The sequence below is a fragment of the Nannospalax galili genome, unplaced genomic scaffold (genome assembly GCF_000622305.1).
Source record: "Nannospalax galili isolate Female #2095 unplaced genomic scaffold, S.galili_v1.0 scaffold786, whole genome shotgun sequence".
Classification (NCBI taxonomy): Eukaryota; Metazoa; Chordata; class Mammalia; order Rodentia; family Spalacidae; genus Nannospalax; species Nannospalax galili.
This window is the reverse complement of record NW_008355774.1, coordinates 2,282,127-2,310,101: the sequence shown is the minus strand read 5'-3', so window position 1 is coordinate 2,310,101 and position 27,975 is coordinate 2,282,127. Positions and strand designations below refer to the sequence as shown.

Genomic DNA, 27,975 nt, shown 5'->3' with positions numbered 1-27,975 from the left:
TCACCTTTAATGATGTCATGTGTTTCCAGTTCCTTTCAAAATTAACAGAACATGAGTGGAGGAGCTGGAGCACAACCTGGAGACAAAGCAGACCCCTTAAAGATGGTAGAGCCTTCCACATCACGTTCCAGGCCTCCTCTAGCCCCACCCTGCTTTCTCTTCCTGGAAGCTTTGATCCTCACAGGCCCTCCAGGGAGAATCTGCCAGACCTGTAGTCTGAGACCCTTTATAGGGACCAGGAGACCCTTTTCAGGTTACAGGTGCACCTCCCCAGCATAGCTGCCTTATCCTAGGGGTGGGGCTGGTAAGTCACATATCAGACTCCACACAGTGTGTTATCTTTTAATGAAGAGCTTTGTCGGTGGGTCACCTTTCTCTCCAAGGCTCCCCTCCAGCAGATGTCCCTCACCACTGGCCACCTTGGAGGCAGGGTGGCCAAGGCACCAACCCTGCTGAGGCATCAGTTGGCAGCAGCATTATCTCTCAGACCTTGGAACTGGCAGTAGGGAACAAGGACAAAGGAAGCTAAACTGAGGTCAAAGAAGATGGATGAAGAGGACAGGAAGTATGAGTGTTCTCCTCCTTCCTCTGATTCCTGATGGGACACAGGCCAGTGTTCAGGAACAGAGTCTCCCCAGGGGCCTGGAGAGCCTTCCAGCCACACTCTGGAAGCCCTTAGTCCCCAGCTCCCTGTAGACTGGCGTCACACAGGAAGTCACTCACAGGGTCACTGGGCTTGGGGCAGGCCAGGCACTACCCAACAAGTCTCTAGTCCCTAGGCCTGAAAGGTGGGTCCAACAGGGCCAAGGCTAGAACCACCAGAAGACTGGGAGCCACCTTCTATTAACTATGCTTGTCAGTTACTACAGGCATCTACGAAGGTGGTCTCTCCCTTGAGGTTCCAGGGCTGCCTGGGAGGCACTAAGGAAACAGCAGGCCAGAATTCCCAGATCCCTATAGATCTGTGACCTTGTTTTCCACAGCAGCAGCGATCTGCTGGAGCCGGTAGCCCAGCTGCATTTTCTGGGCTGTGCCATCCTCCTCCAGGGCAGTGATGATCTGAAAGGCAGACAGCAACAGTATCAAGGGAGACTTCTCTGGCCCCTACTATCACTGTAGGGGTGCTTCCACAGGCCTCCTAAGATGCTGTATCAGTTGTGGGTAAACCCCAGAGAAACTCAGCAAATCGTATCACTTTCTGTCCAGGGGGCCTCAGGGCTGCACTGGCAGAGGTGAAAATGAAACAAAGGTGCTGTGGATTGCTTTTCTGTTTTTTGTTTATGAGACAGGGTTTCACTAGACAGCCCAGGCTGGCCTTAAACAATCCCCCTGCCTCAGCAAGGGGATTCTCCAATTCTCCAACATTGGGACTAACTACAGGTGTGTCCCCCCATACACAGGTGTTCTGACATACTTTCCTTAGTGCTTAGCACTCCTTCCCTGGGAAACATTCTGAGTAGAAGCCAGCCTCACACACCCACTGACCTTCCCACAAAGCCCTCACTAAGGTCTGCTGCCGCCATCCCCACTCATCCACTTGCCAGCCAACAGTATTTCCTGATTCTATGTGCCAGGCACCAGGCAGAGAACAAAGACTCAACCATGATCAGACAAATGTGGTTTGGGAGACAGATACTGAGGCAACACAAACAACTACAGAACCACAAACGCAGTTGCCTCAAAGAGAACAGGTAGAAAACAGGAGGGAACTAGTGCTGGGGAAGAGGTGCCATCTCCTCGCTCCATGAGGGGGGTGAGACTGCATCACTCCTGTTTGCCCCATGTTCCGGCTCACACACACCATGCTGAACAAGGCTGCAGTGCCTGGACTCTACACTCGTGGATCCATTCACTGTTACCCTAGCATTGGTCCAACAGGCTGTGGGCCACACGGCAGGCTCCTCTACACTGAGCAGTGACAGCTATGTCAACTGGTGCCACACAAATGTGGCAATTCCATTACTTGTAGATTGACTAAAGGGTATTCAGATTGTCAGGCCCTGCCCAGGAATCCCCCAGAAAGCCTTTCCCTGGCTTTGCTGTACCGTCATCCACCCTGATCCTGTGCTTGGACCTTCTGTTCCTTTGGTTCATGCAGTCCCGCCCAATCTGTACTCACAGAGCCACCCTTGGAATCTAGGAGGGACTGAGTGAGGATACAGTCAAGACAGCAACTAGGTGGACCTCTAGCAAATCCCACATACCATCTTGACACTAGGCACCCCCAAACACTACCACCATGTCTGGTAGCCCTGTTCCAGAACCAGGATGGTGGAGACAGGAAGTACAGAGCCAATATCACTAAGCATGCCCATGGGACAATTCCTACACTGTTCCTGGGAGGCCCCCCCAAAGGCCCCCTAACCAAGTCACCAAGCAAGATCCCCTCACATCCATCCCCCCCCAGCTTCACAAATGTACACTGAGATCAGCCTCCCAATCAGGGTCTAGGGCATGCTCACCTGGTCATAGTATTTGTTGATATACTTGTAGAGTTCGTGCAGAGCCACTCGTGCCCCAAGGTCACCAGAGTAGTTCTAAGAAAGTGAGCAGATGAAAGGTGAGAGAAATGAGGGGTGCAGCTGTCATGGGAAAGGGCCAAGGACCCTATGAGAGTGTGAGAGGAGGCCTGAGAAGAAGGAGTGAGTCCTACAGTTGGGAAGCAGAGTCTCTCCACAGGCCACGGACCCAGAGCTAAGCATGACTAACTCATGGCAGGACAGGGTTAAGGACTCCATGGCAGGAAGAAGACTCCAGGTCTAGTTTCAGCAGGGCCTGGGGTTTCCACAGGGACTCTGCCTCTCTCTCCCAGGCAAGCTGGAAATCCCTACCATTCCAAGTGACCACAAAGCCAGTGGGCCACAAAGCCAGTGGCTCTCATCTCAAGTGTTTCCTGAGGTCACTCCCAGGCCCTTCCATGGGGACATCTCTTCCTCAGCTTCCTTGTCTAAACAATGGTGTTGATGTAACTTATGGAGCTCTTACAGGAACCAAATGTAATAAAGCACCAATGAAGGACTAATACATAGCTGTCCCCTAAAAGTACAGCTGCTGTAGTCATCATCATCGTAATCATTGAAGAAAACATTGTCCGTAAATTCCTACATTTTCTACTTGGGGACTGTAGGTGAAACATACTGTCTTAATGAGCTTTAACCATCAACTTGACAGTTTAGAGTCACTTAAGAAGAAAGTCTCAATTGAGGGATTTCTCAGATCAAATTGGCCTATGGGCATGTCTATTGGGAACTGTCTTGACTGTTAAAATTGATGCAGGAGGGCCTAGTCCACTGTCGGTGGTCTAGGGTTATATAAGAAAGCTGACTAAGCCAGACACGGTGGTGCATGCTTTTAATTCCAGCACTGGGGAGGCAGAGGCAGGTGGATTTCTGTGAGCTCAAGGCCAGCCTAGTCTACATAGTGAGTTCCAAGCCAGCTGTGGCTACCGGGAGACCCTGTCTCAAAAACACCGAAAAAAAAAAAAAAACTGGCTAAAGTCAGGCATGATGGTGCACTCTTTTAGTCCAGGACCCAGGAGTCAGTGACAGGCTGGGCTCCATGAGTCTACAAAGTGAGTTCCAGGCCAGTCAGGGCTACATAGTGAGACCCTGTCTCAAAAAAACAAGCAACAAAAAGAAAGAAAGAGAGAGAGAGGAAAAAAGGAAGGAAGGAAGGAAGGAAGGAAGGAAGGAAGGAAGGAAGGAAGGAAGGAAGGAAGGAAGGAAGTCGGGAAGGAAGAGTGAGAGAGGGGCTGGAGAGGTGGCTCAGTGATTAAGAGCACTCGCTGATCTTGCAGAGGATCCAAGTTCGGGTCCCAGCACCCACATGGCAGCTAACAACCATCCATAGCTCCAGTTCCAGGGGATCCAACGCCCTCTTCTAACCTCCATGGGCATTACACAAGGGTGCACTTATATACATGCAGGCAATATACTCATACATATAAAATAAAAGATAATAAATATATTTTTTAAAAAATAAATCAACCAGACAGTAAACAGGTCCTCCACAGATTCTGCTTCAAGTTCCAGTTTGAGTTCCTGCCTTGACTACCTCTGATGATGGGCTATAACCTATAAATTGAGATAAACCTTTTCCTGCTCTAAGTTTCTCTTGGTTATGGTATTTGTGACATTCACAAGCCAAATAGCACAGAAGTAGCAGGAACACAGGCAGGTAGACCCCAAAAGGCCTAGAACTAAATCTCAGCACTCCATAGAGCCCAACAAAGGCTGCAGCAATTCAAGCACCAGGCTAGGTCAGATTAGGTGACAGCTACCAGGACATGATTCCTGCTCTCTTTGTGAGGAGATGCTGGGAGCCCTAACCTGCAGTAGCAATTGGAACACACTACCTCTATGATGATGGTGTGTGTCCTGTCCCAGCCAGCTCAGAGGGCTACAAGGGTGCCAAGGGCTTCCCTATAAAGGAGTGGTATAAAAGGGGCAGAGCCCTCACTTCACCCACCCTATGCCCACTCCCAAAAAGCAGAGGGAAGCCTTACCCGAGATAGCTCGGCCAGGACAGAGTTCATCTCTTGATCACTAGCTGGGACGGTCTGTCTGATGTCTGCATAATACCTGCCAGAAAGTCCAGTATGGCAGCCGCTAAATAAACAAGCTCACTCCCTCGGGCCTCACCAGGTCCACCCAGGGCCTCAACTGTACACACACCCCAACTCCTCCCCAAACCCACTCCCTTCCCCAGTACCTCTCTACCATCTGTTTGTAACGAGGAATATCCCGAGCATACAGAAGCTTGTTGATTGGGGAGTCCTGGGTGCAGGCAGGAGGGTAGCAAAAAAAGAAGGAAGGACAAGAGCTCATTTGGGTGATCAGCTCCCTGGGCTTCCCAGCACCAGTTTTATAACTAAAAGTCTCACATCCCAGGAACCCCCAAGTTCCCAGCAAACCAGAATAGTTGATTACCCTAGCCTACTTCCTTGATTTTTTTTTTATCTGTTTTGTTATTGGTTTTATGTGTGTGTGTGTGTGTGTGTGTGTGTGTGTGTGTGTGTGTGTGTCTGTAGAGATCAGAGACAACTTTCAGGACTTGTTCTCCCCTATCATATGGGTCCCAGGGAATGAACTCAGGTTGGCCATCTTGCCATTGCTGAGCCATCTCACTGACCCATTTTTGAGACAGTTCTCATTATATAGCCCAGGCTGGCCTAGAACTCGTAATCCTCCTGCATCAGCTGTACTGGGATTACAAGTGTGTACCACCATACTTGGCTGGCCTAACTCCTCCAGGAATCTCCCCTACTCCCTCCCCTCTACAAAGTTTAGACTCTGAGGTCCTCAGCTAAGGTTCCTCACTGTTATTCTGAGGCTGTGCCTCCACCAAGAGCTGCCATGCATGATGTCTGATTTTCTGTACAATCATTTTAACAATCTTCAAAGTGTCTGTTGCTCCAGACCACCTTATGCCTAAGTGGCTGAGCTAGGATTTAAAGTAGGTCTCTCAAGTCAGAGTGCACAGTTTTAACACATCCAGACACAGCCTCTACCACACTGGGCCCAGGGCAGCATGCTTCTGCTTTTGGAACTTCTGCCTCATGCTAAAGTTGGTGGGAAGAGGGCAAAGCCTTGAGGTTGCACTGCACCCACAGTAACAGGAATACAAGTTCAAGATACCCCTAGACCTGAACTGGGATGCACACTTTCTTCCCAATTCTCTACCAGGATCCTTAGCATTCCTGATTTGGACTATTCAGGAGCTACCCAGGGACATTTGCTTTTCTGCTGGAAGGGGAGGCATGGGCAGACCTGACAAGATCATAGCTACTACCCAGCACCTATCCCTGGAGGTGGTCTGGCTGTGGCCCTGTGATTTTCAGCATATCACAAGCAAAATGAACTAAAGTATATCAAATGAAAATGGCTCCAGAAAGACATGGGGCATGTATGGGGCATTCTGCTTTGTCACTATCCCCAAGGTCTAAAAGCACATCTCAAGAGATCACAAGCCAACCATAACTCAGGGGTCTGAGCTAAGAAGGGCCTTATTCATGGGCCTGAAGAGCCACAAAGGCCCTGGTCACTCAGGTGCTTGAGTCCAGGGGATTCTGGGTTTTGATTTTTGACAACACACTCCCACCTTTGGTGCTCACAAGTTTTCCCCACACAGCCCTCAATGCTGGCTCTCCCCTGGACTATCTTTCAACAACAGACATCAGCAAACAGACACCTTCACTGCCCCAAGGAACCAAATCCATTAGGCAGACTGGGCTGCTCTGGGATTAGAGAATCATGACTCTACTGGAGACAAGTGGTGACTCCCCCCTGCCCCCCACCGTTCACTTTCAAGACTAAGCTCATCATACCCAGAAGCCTGGGGAACAGCAGAAGCCTCCTTCCTCACCGCCAATCCATAGTTTCTACTTGCCCTGTACCCTTCTGTTGGTTTAAACTGGCCACAGAGCTGGTCCATAGGACAACACAACTCCCTCTGGACTCCCAAGTTCCAGCCTACACACGCACAGCTACTAGGATGCTCTGCCGAATTCATTCAAGTCTGACCACACCACTCCTCTGTTCTCAAGCCTTCTGTGGCTCCCTGCTTGCCCTAAAACTAAGCCCTCACCAAGTGGCCCTGGCCTGCCAACGATCTCCACCCCAGCCCCAGCAGCCTGTACCTGCTGCCCACATTTCAGCCTGTAAATTGACATAGGTACCCCCTCTTCTCACTTATTCCTTAAAAATGATACATGGCCACCTTCCAGGAAGCCTTTAGGACAAAGCCTCACCTGGGGATGAGTCAGAGAAGCCCCTAATTCTCATCCCTAAAACTCTGAGGAAAACCTGGAAGCTGTGTGCACCCAGTACTGTCCATACCCAGGCCACCTGGGTGACCTCATCCTGTCATATCAGCCCAGTCCTCTCACCCGGCCCAACTTGTGGTCGGCCAGGGTACAGGCATCCATGAAGGTCTGTGCAATGACAAGGAGCACCGCATCCATATTATCAGATGTCTGCACATCAAACACAAACTGTGGGTTTTTGATGATGTTGATCCAGAACCTCAGTGGCAGGCTGTAGATCAGGGAGACACAGCGAATAAGCACGCTGGGGAGGCTGGATGCACCACTTCCTGAGCCCTGCTCCCTGCTCAAAACACCTGTTGGTCTTCCAGATGTGGATGGTGTCCTGGTCAGAGATGCCATGCTGCTGAGCCTGCTCATCCAGCAGGTCAAAGAAATACTTCACAGCCAGAGGCACAGGGCGGCTGGTACTGAGAATCACCTGGAACAGGTCATCCACAAACTTCTGTAAGGTGCCCTGTGGAAAGAGAAGGAAGCAGAAGTTCAGTGAGGAAGAGGACCTCACCAGCCCAGCCCCACACCACCCCAAAGCCCCAGATCCTACTGACCATCCTGTCCCTGCCCCACCCTGGCTGGCCCTACCTTCATGGACAACAGGCGTGTCAAGTAGATCTCAGGGATGGCCTTGGCTCGCTCACGCTCTCCACCCCGAAGGCTGCCCCTCCGAGGCCTAGGTGGCTCTGGCTCCTCACTCGGCTTCACCAGGTGCCAGGGTCGGATGCCCCCCTCATCTACATCCTCCAGCATTGGAGTCCCTGTGCCAAGATGCAAGAGTTTGTTGTCCTTCCCACATGGTGTCACCTCCCCTTGAGAACCTGGGTCTGGTCAACTCTCCCAGGGTGAGAACACCTGGCTAAGGCTCCTCTAGGGAAAAGGGAAAGGGGCACAAGCCCTCTGTCAGTCCACAGGACCTTCACCATTACCTAAGACTAGGCAAGGCAAGTGCAGAAGACCACAATGGGGACAGGTACTCACGTTCGCCAGGGATGTAATCCTGGTTTTCCCTGAGAACATGTTTGGTGAGGCAGGGGACAAGGGCTACAGTTGCTCCATCTGGAACCTGTAACCACAGCTGGTGACACTTCTGCCAGTCTTAATCCACCCTAGCCCTCCTCCAGCTCCCATCCCTCCCACCTTATAATGCTGCAGGGTGTTGAGGCGCCTCCACAGACCCTGGACCTCAGAAGTGACATCCTCGTCAGAAAGGATGAGGTGTCCAGCCACCCCAGACCGCCATTCTGCAAGGACAAGAGAGGACTTGACTGAGGGCTTTCAGAATCCTCTTCCCATAGTATAGCCCATTTCCTCCTACACAGGAACATGGCCCCTCTATCAGGGGTAGCCTCAGCCATCCTCTCCAAAGAGCAGAGTGGAGTCCTCACCAGTCAAGAGGTCATCTGATCAGGTGCCCAAGCCACCCTGCTCCCCACCCTCACCAACATCCAGGGTGCGAGAGTCTGGTCGCTGGGCAAGAGGCACTCCTTTATAAAGCTGGTCCAGCATCTTCTCCTTGGCCTGGGAGATGGTGTCACAGTCCAGAACCTTCACAGGTACACCCTGGGCCTCTCCTGCCCCAGGCCCCACAGCCAGAAGCGCATTCAAAGTCTACACAGGATACATGAGAACCATCAGAGCTGGTGACATGTGCAAGATGACCAAGACACAAGGCCAAGGGCAGGGACAACCCATGAAAAAGCCACAGTCTCTGACCCTACTCTCTAATACTAAGTAGTCCTTAATTTTTGTCTCTTCGCCTATCTGCATCCCCAGGGATAACAGCTCTCTCCCCCATATAAATTCTTCTGGAGTGAAGGGCAGAACCCCCAAGTGAGCACACTGCCCTCTTTTACACCCCATATAAATTCTTCTGGAGTGAAGGGCAGAACCCCCAAGTGAGCACACAGCCCTCTTTTACACAGGTCCCAGAGCTGAGTGAGCTGAGGTGCCTGAGGGATGTCTACATGAACCAGGATTCCCCACTCAACCTGTGAAGCAGGTTTAGCGGAGCCTGGGTGGGACCCTGCCAGAGGAGCCCTCTGATAACAGAGGGAAGCCACGGGTATGTCTGCCAAGTGGCTTCTAGCTTGGGGGTCAAGACTGCATCCCTGGCAAGATGGCAAAAAAGATACTACAATCCTGGCATAGCACAGATCTGTGGTCCAGGATAGGGCAAGCTCTTCCCTGGCCCCTGTGTGGCTACAGTGGTCCCATCCTAAGCCTGGAGATTAGGTCCCCAATCTTCAATCCTGCAAAACCAGTTTAAAACCTCACTCAGGTTAGGGCTGTATGTAGTGGTTCAGTATTAATAGAATGCTTGCCTAGTATATGGGATGCCATGAGTTCCTATCATAATAAATGAATAAACGGTCTCTCTGCAGCAGCCAGTCAGGGTTCAAGTGGGCTCTTCACCTAGGCACAGACACTGGAAACAGTGGGAACCAATGCTGCAGACCACATACACGCACACTCTCACCAGGTCACATCCTCACCAGGGGACGGTACTCCACATCCTCTCTGAGTAGGCGGTTGTCATTCAGGGTGTATTTGGCTTTGCCAGTCACGCTATCCACAGGCCCCTTGTCCACTTGATGCTTAATTCCTCGGAAGAGCATGTACAGAGGCTCCCCTACTGAGTCCTGGGGAAGTGTAGGCGATTAGGGCCCCTGACATGAGGCAGAAGCACATGGGACATGATATATGCCAGGGGAGGGGACAAGATGCAGGCTCTAAGTGACTGAGGACATGCTGAATGAGGTCTTTGCTCTAGCATGAGTACACAAGCCATGTGATTGCTGGAGGCTTAATGGTCTAAAGGACCCAACCCTTCCTGATCAGGAGCTCCACTGGCCTCTGCCTCCCTCACCCTCACAAAGGTGTAGAGGCAGATGGACATCCAGTTGGTGAGCAGCTTCTCCACCACAGTCTCTGTCCTGGGATGACAGGAAAGGGGAAGGCCAGGGTCAGTGGCAGGGGCTACAGGGCTCTATTCCACAGACACCAAACCTAAGATCCCACTTCAGCCTGACTCCAGCTGTCCAACACCCACCCAGCCCTGACAGTCACAGACCTGCGTAGCATCAGCTTGGGGTTCTTCGCCACATACTGGGCCACCAGGTCACTAAGCAGAGTGCGGAGGATGTCGGTGAAGTACTCAAGCTTCCCATGCAGTGCAACAGTGAGCAGGGACGCCACATAGGCACGATCCCGAGCGGAGAAAGTGCGCTGACTCTCCAGTGTGTGGATGAACTGGGGCCAGAAAGAACAAGCAAGGGACGGGTTCAGAAACAGTTGGATGGAGATGGACTGGGCCTGGGCCAGTTCAATTAGGAGAAAGACAGGGGTGGGAAGGCCTGGTAGGGAGTTGAGGCCGCACCTTTGTAAGGAAGAGCTTGCTGTTAAGCAGGTTGGAGAGCTGCCCCAGGCCCTGTTCCACAGTGGGTCGCCTGCTGTCAGGCACACCAAGATCCCTGTGCAAGGGTGACTCCCGGTGCCCAGGGAAGAAGACCCTCTCTGCATACACCTTGTAGTCAAGGAAGGGGATACCACTGCCCAGAAGGTCACTGGTGAGATCAGTCATCTCAGTCATGAGGTCTGTTAAGCAAAAGAGGACAGGTTGGGCACTGGTCCCATTTGAGGAGCGCAACCTTGGGCAGAGCCCTGGAGAACACACCCACTCGCCAAGTCTCACCTGTAAACTCCTTCTTGCAACGGTCTCGCACACTGCTCTCCAGATTCTCCAACTGGATCTGAACTTTCTTATAGTCCCTCAGGGCCTGCTTGCTCTTCCTCCTGCTCAGTACCAAGGGGAGGAGGGGAAGTATGGAGACCAAAGCCTTTGCTGGGTCCCACTTGGCTCAGGCCTGCCTCACTATGCTCCAGGCAGACTCTGACCTTGTCTACCAAAGCATATCCAAGCGAGCCAAGACCCGATCCAGAATAATTCATCCTGCCTTGTTTCCACCAAGACACACCCACCCATGCTTCCCCTATACCAGCACAACTAGACCTGGGGATCAGGAAACTCCAATGACACCATATCCGGCCCACAAGTTATTTTTATTAAAAAAAAAAAAAAATTGTTAGATCTCCATTAGCCTCATGGTTTACATATTGTTCACAGTTGTTTTTATGCCTAAGGGCAAAACTGAGCAGGTGCAACAGAGACCACCTGGCCTGCAAAGCCTTTAAAACGTACTTTCTGGTCCTTTATCCATTTCCCCCTATCTGCCCCAGCCCAGCCCTGCCACAACTGGCTGCACTCACCTGTATATGAGGACAATGATGATGACACCCAGGGCCAGGAGAGACGCGCCTACCCCTAAGCCCACTTGGGCTGCCACAGGAAAAGCCACAGGGCTCTCGCCATCATACTGTACATGACCCAGGGAGAAGCGCAGGTTCCCCATCTGCACCTGTGTGGGAAGCCACTTACTTGTTGAGTCAAGGTTCAGGATGTAATGATGTCCATCCTGCCCAGGACCTGCCCACTGACCGTGAACTCGGGCAAAGCGTCTGGTGCCTCCCGGAGAGCATGGTGCTGTGGCAAGGGCTGCTCCGCTGGGGGCTCACAGTATAGGTGGTGCCGGGTCAGTGTCTTCACCACGCAGGGGCCATCTCCTATCATAGCCACCACCTCTTCCTTGGATATTGCAAGGTCCAGATTCTCCCCCTGGAACATGGGGTCCGTAATTTGTCACTCAGAACCCTTCTCCAAGACAGCTGGTAGTCACTCAACCTCTCTTCCCAAATGAAAGAAGGATGTCCTGAGATCATCCCTCAGCACCATTTCTCCGGTAGCCTGTGGAGCCGATGGTCACAGAGATGTCCTCCAAGCTGTTCTCCATGACCTTCTCTGCCCTTTCTTCTCCAGAGAGTACCTAAAACTATCCCCCAGATCTTATGCAGTTACCTAACTCTTGAGTTACCCTCAGGTAAATGATGATGGATTATCTGCCTCTGGCCTGTCTAAGTGCCCACATACTACCTTACCACATGTGTCACGACATGGGCCTCGTGTCATATATGTGAGCCACCCTGCCAAATGAGGATCAGCCCAGTTACCTGCTGTGTACACCATCCAGCTACCACAGATGCCAAACTGTTTACTTAACTAAACACAGATTCTTGCATGAGGACCCAGGTCACCAATCAAACCCCGGCTACAAGCTAGGCTAGCACCTACACTGCACCTGTCACCTCAGGCCCTGCACCACACTCATACTATTTTCCTGAAAAGGAGTCTGAGAAGGAGCAGTACCTCCACAGAGAACACACTCCCCGGCTTGTGCCGGAATGGTGTGGTGGGATCCTCAGGGTTGAGGGAATTCAGGGTGGGGTCAGCCTCATAGGAAAAAGGTGTGGGGCTCAGTGTTGCAAAGTCAAAGACCATGTTGTCGAGGATAAACTCCACTTGGACCCAGGGGTCCACTGGTGGGCCCCGGAGGGCAGGTGTGCGGCACATGATGAGGTGGGATGAGTTCACGAGGCATGGCTCCTCAAACTATGGAGAAAAACAAGAGCAGGTCAACTGAGGCACCCTGTGAGATCCAGGGGGCTAAGCAAAGATGGAAAGCGCCTCCTTTGGCACCAACTATGGTTGTCCACAGGCTGTAATATGAGTGAGGAGAGAAAAGGGCAGCCCGGTGCAGGCAGGGAGGCTCATGGGTGTGCTATATGATGACAGCTCCAGAACATACTTTCTCAGGGACCACATGGTGCTTCTGTCCAAGCCCCTGGCCAGGCTGGAGCATTCTTGGGACCACAGTCACTCGGATTCTTGGCATCTGTACCACATCCAGATTCTGGCCCCGGACCCATATCTCACGTCCTCCACTGAAACACATTCCGAGAACCACTCATGGCTTATATGAATCGGGGACATAAAGCACAGCCCAGTCCCAGCTAGCTCAGCCCCAGCCCCAAACTTCATGACCCCTTCTCTCTATCAACAGTAAGGAATTCACAGCATTTAAACCCAGGAGAAAAAAAATCTAGAAATTCCCCATGAGAGGGGCTGTAAAGACCTTCCTCGCACACGAAGTCATGTTTTGGGTCCCACAAAACACCTGAAGAAGCTCTTGGCGGGGCCCGCAGAGGTGACATTGGGGTCTGATGTGTACTTGAACTGGCCATGCTGAAGCCTCCGTTCAGTGGCCCCAAACCAAACAGTCACGGGGAGCTCCGCAGGCACAGGGTAAGGACTGGTCTCACAGCACAGCTGCTCAGACTGCTGCTCCAGGAGCCTGGGAGAGAAGGTAGAAGATGGGCCACAGAGGAACTAGGAACGCACTCAAGACTTGGCTCATTTCCCTCCCTTGCCAACTGCAGTCTCCATCAAGTGGCCCTGGAAGCTGTACGTGTAACAATCTCAGCTTCCACAAGGTCTGTCCACTTTCTCAGAGGGCAGACTTGGCCCACTCCCCACTGGCTTTTCCCAACACCTCACCCACTCCCTCTTCTCTCTGGACCGCATGGAGTTTTGTAGGATGAGGAAGCAGCCCTTACAAGTGACAAGGTTGGTCTCCGATCACTACATGGATATCTTCCAGACGCCCAGTCAGGAGCTTAGAACCATGCAGGGTGAGGCGGGTGCCTCCGGCTCTGGGGCCATGGGCTGGAAAGATGGAATGTATCTTTGGATCCTAAAGGAACAAGGATAGGGAGAGAGATAAGCTTCAGGCCAAAAACAGAGAGGCCAGGGGCACCTCAAATAAAAAAGATGGCCCTGGGGTAGAGAGTCTTATGAAGGCAAAACCAGATGGGCTGATGCAGCCCAGAGGGAGTGGACCAGGCATCTAGGGGTGGCTCAGCAGTCAGGTACCTGGTAAGCAAACTTGAGTTCTGAGACACCATGTCCTCTTCCAGGCACCTCCACTGCCACAGCACCAGTCACCTCCTCCCCAGTGGCCCCAGTAATGCACACAAGACTGTGGGGACAAGAGAGGCAAGAGGATGCAGGGCTGCATAGAAGCCCCTCAAAGTAATCTGGCAGACTCTCTCCCTGCCACAGTCCCAGGTGGTCTCCTCCACCTCAGCCCCCATATAATAGGCCAGAATCCTCTCAAGCTTTGGAGGGAAATCCTTTTGGCATACAAGCAAGCCTTGGAATCTGGGAACTAACATTCTTGGTTTAGACATTCATATACCACCTCAGAACCCCAACCAGGAGGAGCTGGTGTGACAAACATTTACAAAAGAGCCCTGCTCCTAAACATTTACTGGTCGTAGTGAGGCAGCTGAACTAGTAAGGGGCCTAGCCATTCCATGTTCTTCACCATCACCATGTGTGCAGCATCCACTTGCAAAGTGATGGAAACTTGATCTGTCCCTGGAAAAAACAGAACCTGAAAAACCTCTGATCAGAACTGGGGACAGATGTCAAAAGTCGAAAAAAATGCTGTTTCTCAACCAGCAAACAGAAGTCTGGGGCAAATTAACTTCCAAATGTTAAGGTGACAGTGGCTAACAATGTCACAGTTGCTTTGCAAACATTCTGAGAAAATAGAACAAGTGATGTGTGAACTACCCAAGTAGGCTTTAGCCAGAATATAGTTATTACTCCATAAATCACTTCATAAATTACCTATCTTCTGGTTCTGGAATTATTAACAGTCTAGATGGTCTCCTTAAATTCTCAGTCACCAAACATTTGGAGGAGAAATGCATACTCTTGCAAAGTGGTTTCTTGTTTAAAATACATACTGTGAGCTGGGCGTGGTAGCCCATGCCTTTAATCCCAGCACTCAGGAGGCAGAGGCAGGCAGATGTCTGTGAGTTCAAAGCCAGCCTGGTCTACATAGCAAGTTCCAGGCTAGCTGGGGCCACAGGGAGACCCTGTCTCAAAAAGACCAAAAACAAACAAACAAACAAACAAACAAACAAACAAATAAATAAGCAAACAAATAAATATAGACTGTGGAGCTCTGCCACAGGCTTGCTGAATCCACACATCTGACAGTGCAGTGAGGTATCTGTTCTGTCTGCTCTCCAGGTCACCCTGATACCCAATCAGGTTCGGGCCCTGCTGCTTGTGGGCATCTCCTAGACAATGTCTCATATTACCCTGTGGCACTCTGCAGGTATACCACCATACCCCTTCTGAGAGCCTGGCCAGCACTGGCAAGAAGGCCAGTGAGGAACCTGCTACCACATCATACCCAAGATCACTTAGAAAGGCAAAAAAGGACACCTAAGCAGAGCCAGAAAGCAGAACTACCAGCAGGCTCCCGACACTGACTCTGTCCAATGGACTGGAATGATCCCTAAGCAACCCAGGCCAGGCACCTACCAAGGTGGATACTCAGGCCTCCTTAGCAACCCAGCACTAAGAAACTGGCACCATAATCAAGGACACACACAGGGAAGACAAGTAAAGGAAGGAAAGCCTGAGCAGGGAGCAAGCTAACTACAGCACCCTCTCATGCTGGGCCCAACCAGCTCACCTACTGGAGACCTCATATTCCTGGACATCCACAGCACAAGGTACACCAGCCACCCTGACCATGTCCATCACATCCTGCACATGTTGGCCGAGGTTGGAACCCCTGATAGTGACACGAGTGCCTCCATCAATAGGTCCAGTCACTGGCTCTACCTGTCCCAAGACAAAGATGTTCACGTCTACTCATGTCAAGCTCTGTGAATAGAGGAGGCAACCCCAGCCTCCTACTCTGGGTCCCCAGGATCCAAGGCACAGGTATCCTCCCTCTATGGGCAACAGTGAGGGAAGAAGGGACATGCCAGCATTCCAACACACCGAGTGGATGAGAGGTGCAGGGCACTGTGTGGCCACAGCCTCAGCCTCATTACAGGCTTCCTGGGCCACGCAGCGAGGATGCTCCCCCTCACACCACACACAGCCATACTGGGGCGAGGCGGTTTGGCAGCGGCTGCAGTCTCCATGTCCCACGGAGCAATCATATAGAATCACTAGAGATAAAAGGGACGAATATGAGAGGGAAGCCTAGAAGAGCCCTGCTACCACCCACCTGCCCCAGTGGCCCCCAGGCAGCCTACCATGTAGCCCATCAGCACTGTCCACACGCAGGCCACCTGCCCAACGCAGGAACAGCCCCACCTGGAACTCTGGCTGCAGAGCTTCATAGCTGAACTGGAGAAATGACGGGAGTAGAGTCAGAGTTTGGGGAACAGGGAGGTGCCAGGCCTGGGGAGGGTATGCTCAGAAAAAGGACCAAAATGACTAGTTATAGCAGCACACAGTGTCAGAGGTCAGAACTGGAGTTCAGGGACCCCAGGGTGAAAGGGTAGGAGGTTAGAGGTGGAACTAGAACACAGGATCCCCCTGGGATCTCAATTTAAGAAGTCAGATTGGGATGCAGGGACCCCATGAGGTATACAGACAGAGGTCAGGGCACAGTTGGGGTATCCATCTGTTTTCTAGTATCAGAGCTTAGACTGTTACACGTGTGGCACATCTAGCTGAGATTAAAAGTCAGTGTATGGCCAGTGCATGAGTGTCCACTCAGGCTTTTGTGGTCTGCACCTGGTGCTGCTGGCACTTGATATGGCACCAGGTATCTGGAGGCGGCTCACACTCAACCTGGGCCTCAACTGCCACCTCGAGGCCCTCCAGTTCCATCACACATTCACTGTTTCTTGGGCCATCCTGAAGACAAGAGAACACAGTTGTTACAGTAGCTTTAGGAACTGCGCCCTGTGAGTTGTGCAGGTCGCCAGTACCACCTGAGTTGGGATGAATCCTGGGGCTATGCCCTCTTCCCAACTTCTAAGACGTGGGTAGATCTGAAGAATTGACAAGTAGTCTGTAAGAACAGATGTTAGTAGAGCACACACACCTGGAAGAGCCGCAGATTCCTGCCTCGAAGTTGGACTTCTCGCTCCACATGTACCGGTATCAGTGTGGAGCCTTGAACACTCTCCACACAAGGGCAGGAGCTTGTCCTCTGATTCACATCTCCCTATAGGCAACCAAGAGCAAGGCAGTCTGTGGTGCCCACCCTGTCCCCACTCAGTCCTCTGCCTTGCTGGACTCCAGGGGCAACACCCTGCCCCGACCCTCCCAAAGAAGAATTGCAAGGTGAGCAAAAGACTGCATCTTCCCATTCCCTCCCGATGTCTCCTTCCTGGGCTGGACCTCACCAGCTCCCAGAGCCCGGGGGTGTCGTACTGGTAGTCAAGGCTGGACAGAAGGATGAGGGGGGCAGGAGGGCCCTCGTGCTCTGCTGAGTCTCCATCACCTGAGAGGAGGGTGGAAGTGGAGAAGGCGGGCATGTCACCCCCCGTCCACTCGTCCGCCTCGGGCAGCTGGCCGCCTTCTCTCATGAGCCAATCCAGATCAGGCTTCGTGGAGCCAGCGGCCCCTGGGAAAGTAGTGGCAGGAATGGTGCCAGGGGACTGTTCCACCGCCACTGTGGAAGGCAGGGCCTCAGGGCCAGGCTCTGCAGGGGACACTGTGGCTGCATCTGAGGGGTATGGGTGGGAGGCCAAGAGGTCCTCAGGTATGGTCAATGGTCCCAAGTAAGTGGGGGCAGGGACAGTAGTTCCAGGTGTGGTGGGGAGGTTGGGGGGAAGGGGTTTCTCATGGAGAGATGACTCTGTGGAGGTAGGGGAAGGTATGGGGCCAGGACCTGCCCATGGCCTCCAGAGACTGAGCCGGGAAGGCCTGGCCCCAGGTAGGGCATCTGAGGTTGTGGCTGTAGAGGCAGCCCTAGGTTCCACTGGGAAGGTATTGGGAGTAGGGGTGACTATGGCTTTGGGGGCTGTGGGTGGGAAAGGAGTGGGTACGTCCCTTGCAGGAGGGTCTAGGGAGAGAAGTGGGCTCTGAAGGGCGAGGTCAAGAAAGACAGGAAGGGTCACTCAGCAGGCAGGTGCAGGAGCAGGAGCAGGAGCAGGAGGCAGGCGGGCAAGGGGTATGTTAAGAGGAAAGGAGACCAAGGAAAAGAGAAACAAAAACATCCCATTAATTCTCTAAAGGAGAAATACAGAGGGCAGGCTCCAGGGGTGTCTGTGCTGAGGTGGGGAACAAAGGCCACGCCTCTTGCCTCTTGGCTCAAATGTCCTCTCCCAAAACAGACGGGATGGATAAGCAGCCACTCTCCAGTGAGTCTGTCACACACAGCAGCTAAGGTGCTCAGGACAGAGCCTCACACAGGGCAGGCAGGTACACAGACCCCAGGCCATTAGAAAACCCTCACCCTGGAGATTCTAAGACCCATCCCAACATGCTCCATCCCGGAATCCAGCTCACCTGTTGGCTCACCACCATGGGCCCAGCATCACATGAGGTCTTGTGTGTACACAGGTGCTGCCAAACACACCAGTTACATCCCCAACGGCTGCTCACACAGGCCTGGCATCTGCACATAGCACAGTTGTAAGGCGGAGGTCAACATGAAGGAGCCCAAGGCTGGAGACAGACAGGTAAATAACTCACGGAGCAGATGGGCGGAATTCAGTGACTGCTACACAGTCATAGAAAGACAGGGAAGCGTTGGCAATCACCACAGCACCAAATCTGAGCTCCACATTCATGGAGACATGGTCTGCAAAATGGGGGACAGAGCCAGAACTGAGGAGTGAGAAGGGCACTGGGGTCCACATGGAGTGAGTAGGGCTGGCACCCCAAATGGGGAGAGGTACCCAAGGTCTAAGAGCAAAGTCCATAGTGCACAGAATGGACACTGTCAGGAACTCAGCACAAACATTTGTTCAGGGCTATTAGACGTCTAGATTCACCTCTCACCCAACAAGACCCCTTAGAGCAAGATGGGAGCAAGGTAGGGCTCCCAGGTCCGGGGCTGGCCCCTTCTCTCACCCACCGGCTCCTCTCTGCAGCACCGGGGCCTCACTAGGATCTGGGGAGGGGCACATCACACCAGAACCGGTCAGCAGAGCAGGACTCTGATGTTCCTCAAAGTAGCAGGAATAGGACTCCCCTGGCCAAAGAGAGGGCAGGTCTGGCACCGACAGGAAAACCTACCAAGAAAGCCAAGGGTATACTTTGGGACCACTGGGCAGTAGACCAGGATTTTTTTTTTAATATTTTATTTATTATTTTTATTTTATGTGTACAAGTGCATTGCCTGCATGTATGTGAGTGCACTGTGTCGTGCAATGCCGCGGAGGTCAGAAGAGAGCTTCAGATTTCCCTGGAACTGGAGTTAAGGACGGTTCGTAGCTGTCATGTGGGTGCTGGGAGTCAAACCTGGGTCCTCTGCAAGAGCAGTCAAGTGCTCTTAACCACTGAGCCATCTCTCCAGCCCCTAGATCAGGACTCTTACTTATGGAACACCGAGTATAGGCAAGTACTAGCATCTTGTAAGCCTCCAGCCTTCACTAACATCCTCTGACTGGTAACAGATGGAGAAACCCAAGACCAAACAGAAGTGACTGAGAAAGGCCATGTGGTATTTGATGCAAATGGCACAAAAAGCCAAGGTCTCCACCCATCCCCAGAGCCCTCCCCACTGGAACCCTGCCTACCCTGGTCATTTACCTCCTTCCTCTCCTCCCGGCTGATGTTGGCAGGGCTCACAGCCACCACTCGAAGACAACCCAATTCCGGCTGGAAGCTCCATACCCACTGTTCTGGGCCCTGGCCCCTCGAGCATTCTGACCGGCGACTACACCTGAGAACCACCAGTGTCTGACCTTCAAGGAGTCACTTAGATATCACAAAGCAGAAACACCTATAATACTGAGGCCCTGGATACAGCCTTCAAATGGGGTTGATACCAGGTTCTTGTGTCTGTTCTGGCACGACTCTGGATGCCCAAGGTAAAGGAGGAGGAGGGGTGGGGCATCCAGAGGTTAGAGGGTGAGAATCAATGAACAAGGTCAAGAATCCTGAATAAGACAGTTACAAGGACCCAAGACCGGGTGAGGAGTTGATGGAGCACTAACCGGCCGAGGAGCACACACCACCCACAATATGGGTCCCTGTGGGCAAGGCAAGATTCACAGTCCAGATGCTGAGCACAAGGAGCCACAGGAACCTTCACAAGCTGTAACAGCAAAGGACGACCTGAGGCTGGCAATCCAAATACCAGTGGCTCACCCATATAATGGGTCCCGGGACCTTCCCAGAGGCCCCTCCCAACAGCCATTCCCTGGCACATGCTCAGTACTTACTGTGGTCTGGGTCATGACATACAGGTGCTCAAAGGTGCTATCAAAAGTGAGGTCTCTGCTCACTGCAGACCCTGGCTGGATGCTCTGTTTAGAGTACGGTTCAGCATTGCTCCCAGGGCCCAAGTAGACCTGAGATGAAAAGCACAAGGTCTAGCACCAAGCCCAGGCCACAGACCCAAGACCCTCCTCTATTCACAACTGAAGCAATTTAAAAATAAGAATTTCCTCCTTTGCTGGGCATCGTGGCCCATGCCTTTATCTTGGCACTCGGGAGGCAGAGGCAGGCGAGTTTCTGTGAGTTTGAGACCAGCCAGTGACAGGTCACTGCAACCAACCTTGGGGGTAAGGGGAAGTCAAAGTAAAACAGCACCCAAACCTGGGAAGAGCAGTATAGACACAGGGCTGGGGTGGGGGTCGGGGGGGCATGTGGCATATTACACATCACACATCCCAGTCTCAAATCTTCTGATGGACGCACCCTATGCAGCTGTCCTTGACTATCACCCAGGAAAGCAATGGTGTGTTCATCCTCCATGGTGACTGCCACAGCTGTGAGTTGAACCCCTGGCAACTCCAGAATTGGTGTGGATTCCAAAGGGACACAGCTAACCACAGGGCTGGGTGTGTGATCTGAGCCACAGGGAAAAGCATCCGGGGTATCCTACAAGTAGCAAAAAACATCATGCCTGGATAACCTTCCTGCCTCATCCTCCCTGGACAACCCCTCCCAACCCCTCCTTCCTCATGGGCCAGACCTCTCTGACAGTCCTACCCTGGGCAGCAGGCTCCTACAGCCCCATCCTTAGCCTTACGTCAGTGCATGGACATCTGCTTCTGAGTTTCTAGTGGTTCATTCCCTTCTTTTGATCCCCACTCAGTCTGTGGCCCTGGTCTTCCTTTCTTGGAAGCTATTTCTTCCATTGCTGTACTCCATACTTGCTCCTGGGCCACTTCCTAAAGCTCTCACAGCTTAGCTCCACACCTCCCAGCCCACTCGCCTGGGCCTTCTGACTCACTGACTCAGTCTTGCTGTGAACAAATTCTTCTCTGTATCCTTCCTCAGCTACAGCCACCCAAATCCCATCTCTACCTTTTCTCTTGCTCCAGAACCTAAAACAAGAGGTCTCATTCTAATATTCTATCCCTACCTGGGTCAAGCCCAAATCTGCACTGCTCCTGCCACTTGGAATTTTCACTGGGGTAAGGTATTCCCTTGTTGCTCAGATCCAAAAGAAGCACCTAATACCTGATGGCCACCTCACTCCACCCCCAGCTTCCCTCAGTCCTCCTAGGCAAGTGCTGGCTGCAAACGCCTAAACTCACCACTGGCAGCTGTGCACAGTCAGAAAGGACATCATAGGCAATGTCAGCCACCTTGGTCCCATTCTCAGCACGGCCTTCCCGGGTATAGCAGGCATCTCGAGTATAATTAGCAAGCCAGTCTACTTCATCCAAAGGGAAGGCACAGAGCACAGAGGTTCCAGATGCCCCAGTAGATGCAGACAGGGGCCAGTCCACAGTGGGAGGAACCACTGAGGAGAAGGCTGCAAAGAGCACTTCCCCACGGGCCACCTCCCTGGATGTGGCCACAGCTGCAGCCTGGATAAGACCATAGCGGCCACCCTGGCAAGCCAGAGGCAATTCCACATAGGAGTAGTAATGCTGGTCCTGGAGGCACACTCGGGACACATAGGCACGGAAGGCTCTAGAAGGGGCCTTCAGGTCTCGACGCAAGAACAGGAAGTAGGCACTGGCCCCTCGTACAAAGGCACTCACAAAGTGGTGGCTGTACTCAGAGAGGCGGCCCACTGCCAGTTTGGCAGTCTCCTCATAAGAGAAGGCAGCTTGGGGGTCCAGTGGCCGCAGGGTCCGGGTTGTAATTGGGGGGATGCCACCCCCTACACCCCTGCTAGTGTACCCCCGCCCCACAAACAGAAGGGGCTCCCCTGCCAATCCCTGGGCCACTAGCCCCACTGTACTGACTGCAGGGTCATTTGCAGCCACATACTGGGTGTCCCCAGGCCGCTCTGGCCGTAGCAGCAGCTGCCTGAGCTGTCCTAGGCTCCGAAGCTCACAGACGCCCTGGTGTACACTCCCACACACCACCAGGGCCTCTGGGCTCACCAGGAGCAGCTGGTTGGGATTGTTGGTAGGCTGGGCTTGAGGACATTCATCAGGTATCACTGGGGGCAGGCAATCTCTGCTGTCATTCACAGGGCCTGTGGACACCATGGCTTCTAGCTGCAGCCCAGGGCTCAACTGGAATAGGAAGTTGGTGGCCCCTACATAGAGGGTACCTGAGATGGGGTCCCTTGCCAGATGTTGCAGATGTGTGCCATTGGGGGTAAAAGCAGCTGGTGGAGGGGGCTGTAGGGTAAGGATACACCCAGCCCAGAGCACCTGGAGAAGAACTGGGCCGAGGACAGGCATGGTCACCTGGCAGAGAGAAAGGCCCAATGAGGCTCAAGTGGTCAGGAGGGCACACTGAGGCCATTGATAAGGGATAGGGTGGCGGTAACGCCAAGATGCTCCTCCTAACCTAGATTAATCAGAGGAATACTAGGCTTAGATGGTCCAGGATGACCCCAGGACTACACACTAGCCAGGGCAGAAACAGGAGACACTGCCTCAGGAAGCCTCAGCACCACCCGGTCCCCATAGGCACTGTGCTCTCTCAGCACCTGCCCCACTCCACCCTCAGTACACATTTGCTCTCTTTTTCCTTCCAGGCCTGGTTCTCTCTGATGCAAGTGAACTCTGAGGAGGGAGAAAGCCCTACACGGATGTCAGATTCCTGGGCGTAGGAGGAGGTTAGGTGGAGTCTCATAGACCACCAGCATGTTAGAACAAAGTGAGAGTTGGGGACAGGGTCTTTCAAGCCAGGAATCCAGAAGAGTGATAATGACAGAACTAAGGCTACGCTGGGGGTTGGGGGTTGAAGGACAGGGCCCCGCCTTGGGGGGCCTTGGGCAGAGGTGGGAGTCACACTGCCCCCAATGCCTTGGGGTAAAGTCTGGCTCACCTGGCAGGGCTGGCTGGATCAGGAGACAACAGCATGACCTGAGCAGGAGTCACCTAGTCAAGGCGGGGAGAGCAGAGTGTGAAACTGGGGGCTGGGCTGCAGGCATGTAGGAGCCCTGGGCTCCTCACTGTGGAGGCAACAAAAAGTACCCCTCCCCACTACCGAGCCTGCCTGTGGAGCCAGGCCCAGGCTGGCCCTCAGCCACCAAACACATTCCACAGAGGATGCCTCCTCAGAGCCCATACGGGGAGGGGGAGGGCAGCAGAGCCAGGCACCCGAGGGGCCTGGGAAAGGTCAGCTAGAAAGGAGCCCCATGGCCAGCAGGGTCCAGTCAGGCTCCCAGCACAGCTGTCTTCCTCTGAGGTCCCTTCTCAGCAGGCATCCTCCCCATCCTGCCCTTTGCTCAAACTCTACCCTGTCAAGGCACTGAGGTACACACTCTCCACACAGGAGAGGGGCCATCCTAGCCCAAATGGGCACCAGCACACCAACAGATACTCACACAATTATATACATACCATTCACCCTGCCTGTATACATCTCCACACAAAAGCAGGGGCACTTGCACACACAATGCTACATGTAGAAATGACCTATGCACAGGGCAGATGTACACACACACACAGAAAACATAAATATACCACACAGGCTCATGTACCTATGTTAGATACCACATATAAATACAGTCATACAAGCAGGAGAGAAGGGCCAATGGTTAAGAGCACTGACTGCTCTTGCTGAGGACCCAGGTTCAATTCCCAGCACTCACAAGACAGCTAAAACTGTAACTCCAGTTCCAGAGAACCCAACGCCCTCTTCTGACCTCCACAGACACTGTACAACACAGGTGCACTTACACACATGCAGACAATACATTCATACACCTAAAATAAATAAAATATTTTTAAAATAAATACAGCCATATATACACCAACACACACACTGCACAGACATGTCATACCTACCAACGAGATACAGACACACATCACCCATGGTAGATGCCGCACATATAGACTCACACACACTTCCCTGGGTCCAGCACTAAGTCCCAGGGAGCTGTGAGGCAGGTCACCTCTTGCTATTTCCTCTCTTGCAGGCTGGAGAAGAGTCAGAGCCCAGAGTACAGGTTGAATGGCAAGGTAGATATTCTGAAGAAGTCATCTTTTTTTTGGGGGGGGGGTCTTTTTGAGACAGGGTTTCCCTGTAGCCCCAACTGTCCTGGAACTCACTATGTAGACCAGACTGGCCTTGATTCACAGAGATCCACCTGCCTCTGCCTCCCAAGCACTGAGATTAAAAGGCATGCACAACCACAACCAGCCTGAGGAAGTCATCTTGCCTGGCTGTGTCCTCCAACCCCAGGTTCAACCCTAAGCCTTCTCCAGACTTTGTCTGCTTTCTCACTCTGCAGGCCCCAACTGAGGCTCCTCAATCCCAGACCTAAGCAACATGGCAACACTACCTTCCCCAAACCCCAATAGCCCTCAAGCAGGAACACAGGGGTTGGTTAGGTTATGGGTCAAACCATTCATCCTAGACTGAGAGACACTTTCTCCTATTTGCCTGTACCCAGGTCATGTTGCCCAGCCCCTCCTGCCACCCAGCTGCCAAGCTGGCCGTGCAGAATGTTCCCAAAGTTTGCTTCTCTGGACTCAGAATGGCCCATCCTATCAGAGCCTCAGCAGGACACTCCTGAGGCTGCCCTATCAAGAGTGGGGCTGGGTACAAGGCTCAGAGGAAGGTCCAGCAGCCTGGTGGGAGCAAGGACACTGTGGTCACAGCCCGGTGGGAGCAGGGGGGCCATGGCCACAGCCTGGCTGGGCACTGCTCCCAAAATAGCTTGGGGGTTTCCATTTTTAGTGTGCAGAGAACAGGGTAGCTCTATGGTAGAGGAACAAGGCTGCCTCTGTTTGCCACCCAAGGGGGTGGGGGAAAAGAGGCTGCAGGGAAAGTCTTGAACCCGGCCAGAAGCCCAGGACTATGGCAAGGCCAGGCTACCAAGAAGCCCCCCAACAAAGTTCTTCCTCTGGGAAGACAGAAGTCATCTCCTGCACTTGGCTACTGCCCACCCCTCCCACCACCTCAGGCCACAGATGTGTCATGGACATGCCTTGGGCACAGGGTCCCATAGTGAGACCAACATTTGCCCGTTTCATTAGCTTGTAAATATTTGCTCAGCGTCTACTGCATGCCAAGTTTCTCCAGCCCTTGAGGGGCAGTGACAAAAACCACTCCCCAGATGTGAAATCACAGCTGGGTTGAGAGGAACACAGGGAGAAATGTGAGGGACCAGAAGAGCTCCTGGCTACAGCGTACAGGTCAAAGTCTGACCCACTCTAGGGAACTATGTCAGGCTTCTTCAATAAGCCCAGCAGCTTTCCCTTTCCCTACATACGGGGGAGGACAAAGGGCAGTGGCATTTTCTCCTCCGTGCTGGCATATACATTTATTTCACTTAACCTCCACTACATGCCACAGAGCATCTACAGTCCCTCCAATACATGAGGACCTCACTGGATTTTCTTTAAACAAAAATGGAATACAACACACACACACACACACCCCAGCTTTGGGGGCACCCTAGGGCTGAAGAGATAAAGGTCAAGCCCCTCTAGTCCACATCCTCCCTCACACATGCTCTTCATTCCTGCCTGAACTGCAAGGCTTGTTCCACTCCTCCCTGCCATCACAAGGGTTGTTCCCACTGCCTGGAATGCCCACTCCCTCTCTATCCCATTACCTCCCACACCCAGTCATCACCTCCCTGGGGAGCCTTCCTTAGGCTTCCCAGGCTCCTGAGGAGGTGATGGATGGAATGGACACACCCAACCACCAGCCTGACCTATCCTGCTCTGCCTTGGGCTTTGAGCCTGGAATTTCCCATTAGTGGACTGGGAAGAAGGACTGCTTTGACCAGTAAATGTGGTAGAATATAGCATTGGTGGCACCACCCAAGACCACACTCCCTCAGTTCCATCTTTCTATTCTAGATAAGAACTCCTTAAAGATGAAGTATCCACTTTTAATTATGAGGTCCCAGCAACTGGCAAACCAAACACAGAGCAGGTGTTCCCTATATGGTGAATGTACCCCCATTTCACACCCAAAGAAATCCAGTCAGTAGGGGTAATATAGAGCTTATACACAGCTTTCCAAGCCACTTGGCCTCTCAAAAGGCAAGGAATTGGCCCACTTTTATTACTGATCAGCCTAGAGCAGACTAAAAAGGCTAATTTGGAGCCAAGTCTCACGTCCCCAACTTGTACTGCCAGAGCTCCTCCCTACTCCCTACATCTCAGCTCTGTCCAGGCTCACAGCCAAAGTCTGTCTGTGCCCAGGCCTGCCCCCACAGGCCTCTTCAGGGCCCAAAGTATCTGAATCTCTTCAGCAAAGCCCAAGACTGCCTGCCTGCCTTCTGTCTGCAAAGGGCAAGCGCCACCTGGCTCCCCTTCTGGAGCTGTTCTCACCAACCAAAAGGGCTCAGCCTTTCCACACCTGCACATTTTACCTTGACTGAGAGTTGGGAAACTGGCCTTCCCTTCCTGACCCCTCCTGTCCCTTTCCAGTGTCCACTTAGAAGTGCGAGTTACTCGTTGACAATGTACTGGTGCACAGTGTCCACCCGCTTTCTGGATGTGGAGTGGGGTAGGAGTGGAGAGTCACCATTTACCAGGTGATGACCCAAGGCGCTAGGCGTGTCTGTACCCGGAAGGGGTCCCCCTTGGGTTAGAAGGCTCGTGGTCCTCCTTTGTCGGTCTTGCAGAGAGCAGCACGAAGCGGCTGCGAGTCCTAAGGGGAAGCCTCCACTTCTCCATTCGGCTCATCCCAGACCCTTCTCCCTCCCTCGCGCCACGGAGCAAAGACCCCACCAGTGGCCCTGGGAGGGCGGGGAAGGGGCCGGCCGGTCCCCGCAGCGGCGGTGGCGGAGGCGAGGAGGGGGCGCGGAGGAGCAGCTCCACCTCCTCCATCTCCCAATCGCATTACAGGCGGAGCCGCCGGAGTTTGCCTTCGCGCGCGCAAGTGTGGTCCCAGCTCCCAGGACCGAAACCGCCCACCACTATCCGGCTGCCGAAGCCCGGCACGATCGCGGCCGCGGGCCGTTCCACCTGGGAGCGCGCGGCTCTCGCTCCGGGTCCCGCAGCCCCAGCCCGGGCCCCGCAACTCACCACCCGGCCGGCCCGCGGATGTGCGCGGTGAGGCGGGCGCCGGCTGCTCCCGGCTCGCTGGGGATCTGCGCGCAGCGGCCTTCCCTCCCCGCGGAGGTGGGTCTGGCGGAGCCGCAGCTGTTACCCGGAGACCGAGGGGCGGAAAACTGCGCCCGCTGCCCGCCCCTCCCGCCGCGGCGCTGCCACCGCTGGGAACAAAGGAGACAAAGCCGCGTCCGCCGGCCCGGGCTCCGCTCCTTCCCCCCCCCCCTTTGCCCGCCTGGCCGCCCTTCCCCCGCCCGCCGCCGGGGCCAGGCCGGAAGCAGCGGGGAGAGATGGGCGCGCGGCCCTCAGCCACCGGGGACCCCGCATTCCGGCCCCGCGGGAACTGCATTAGGGAAAGGCATTGGGGGGGGGGGGTTAACACCCCTCGTGGGAGTAGGATCTGCTGTAGGGAGGCGGTAGCCTTGGCAACGCGGATGGGGGGGTAGCCCGAGGGTGGGCGGGCCTCACCTGCGCGCTCCAGACCCACGACTGGCAGCACTCAGGGGCCGCGGCGGTGATCGTGCCCTGCACCCCGTTACAGCACCCAAGCTTCTTCTCATACCACCAGTGTCCGAGGGGACTTGTGCTCCTTACCTGCCGCGCCTGTTCCCTGACCACCATCCTCACCACCTCCCATGGGCCTCACTCGGCCTCCAGAGCTCCCTTTCCCTTCTAGTTCCGAGCCCTAGTGGCCGTCATTCCCCAACTTTCTTCACCTGAACTCCTAGGCGCCTTGTTTCTCCTCTTCCCACCTGGCCCTGCCCACCTCTCCTTCTCCCAGGACTCCGCGACACCCAACCTCTCCTTCCGGCCCCCACCCCTGACTGAGA

General features: G+C 53.5%; 1 protein-coding gene across 4 annotated transcripts; it reads right to left on the bottom strand.

Annotated features, from left to right (window-relative positions):
• Plxnb1 (plexin B1) lies at positions 1 to 27,938 on the bottom strand. 4 transcript variants are annotated; one of them, XM_008853256.2, is made up of 38 exons: positions 27,862 to 27,938; positions 22,956 to 23,008; positions 21,257 to 22,369; positions 20,412 to 20,594; positions 19,934 to 20,062; positions 19,706 to 19,806; positions 19,299 to 19,431; positions 18,622 to 18,778; positions 18,237 to 18,345; positions 18,051 to 18,159; positions 16,943 to 17,623; positions 16,639 to 16,761; positions 16,326 to 16,448; positions 15,839 to 15,932; positions 15,579 to 15,751; positions 15,265 to 15,416; positions 13,644 to 13,749; positions 13,328 to 13,464; positions 12,889 to 13,065; positions 12,520 to 12,655; positions 12,081 to 12,323; positions 11,316 to 11,492; positions 11,087 to 11,235; positions 10,512 to 10,612; positions 10,197 to 10,414; positions 9,891 to 10,069; positions 9,687 to 9,753; positions 9,313 to 9,459; positions 8,260 to 8,428; positions 7,958 to 8,061; positions 7,799 to 7,883; positions 7,406 to 7,578; positions 7,120 to 7,280; positions 6,887 to 7,034; positions 4,711 to 4,775; positions 4,505 to 4,580; positions 2,463 to 2,537; positions 1 to 1,059 (listed from the first exon to the last, which is right to left on the bottom strand). In XM_008853256.2, exons 3-38 carry the CDS (start codon positions 22,361 to 22,363, stop codon positions 955 to 957), a joined length of 6,372 nt encoding a protein of 2,123 aa, XP_008851478.1. In that variant the 5' UTR covers positions 22,364 to 22,369; positions 22,956 to 23,008; positions 27,862 to 27,938; the 3' UTR covers positions 1 to 954. The 4 variants fall into 4 exon arrangements, with proteins under 4 accessions (XP_008851478.1, XP_008851477.1, XP_029412013.1 ...); XM_008853255.2 differs by lacking the exon at positions 27,862 to 27,938 and adding an exon at positions 27,122 to 27,354; XM_029556153.1 differs by lacking the exon at positions 27,862 to 27,938 and adding an exon at positions 26,626 to 26,817.
• Positions 27,939 to 27,975: the final 37 nt, after the last annotated feature.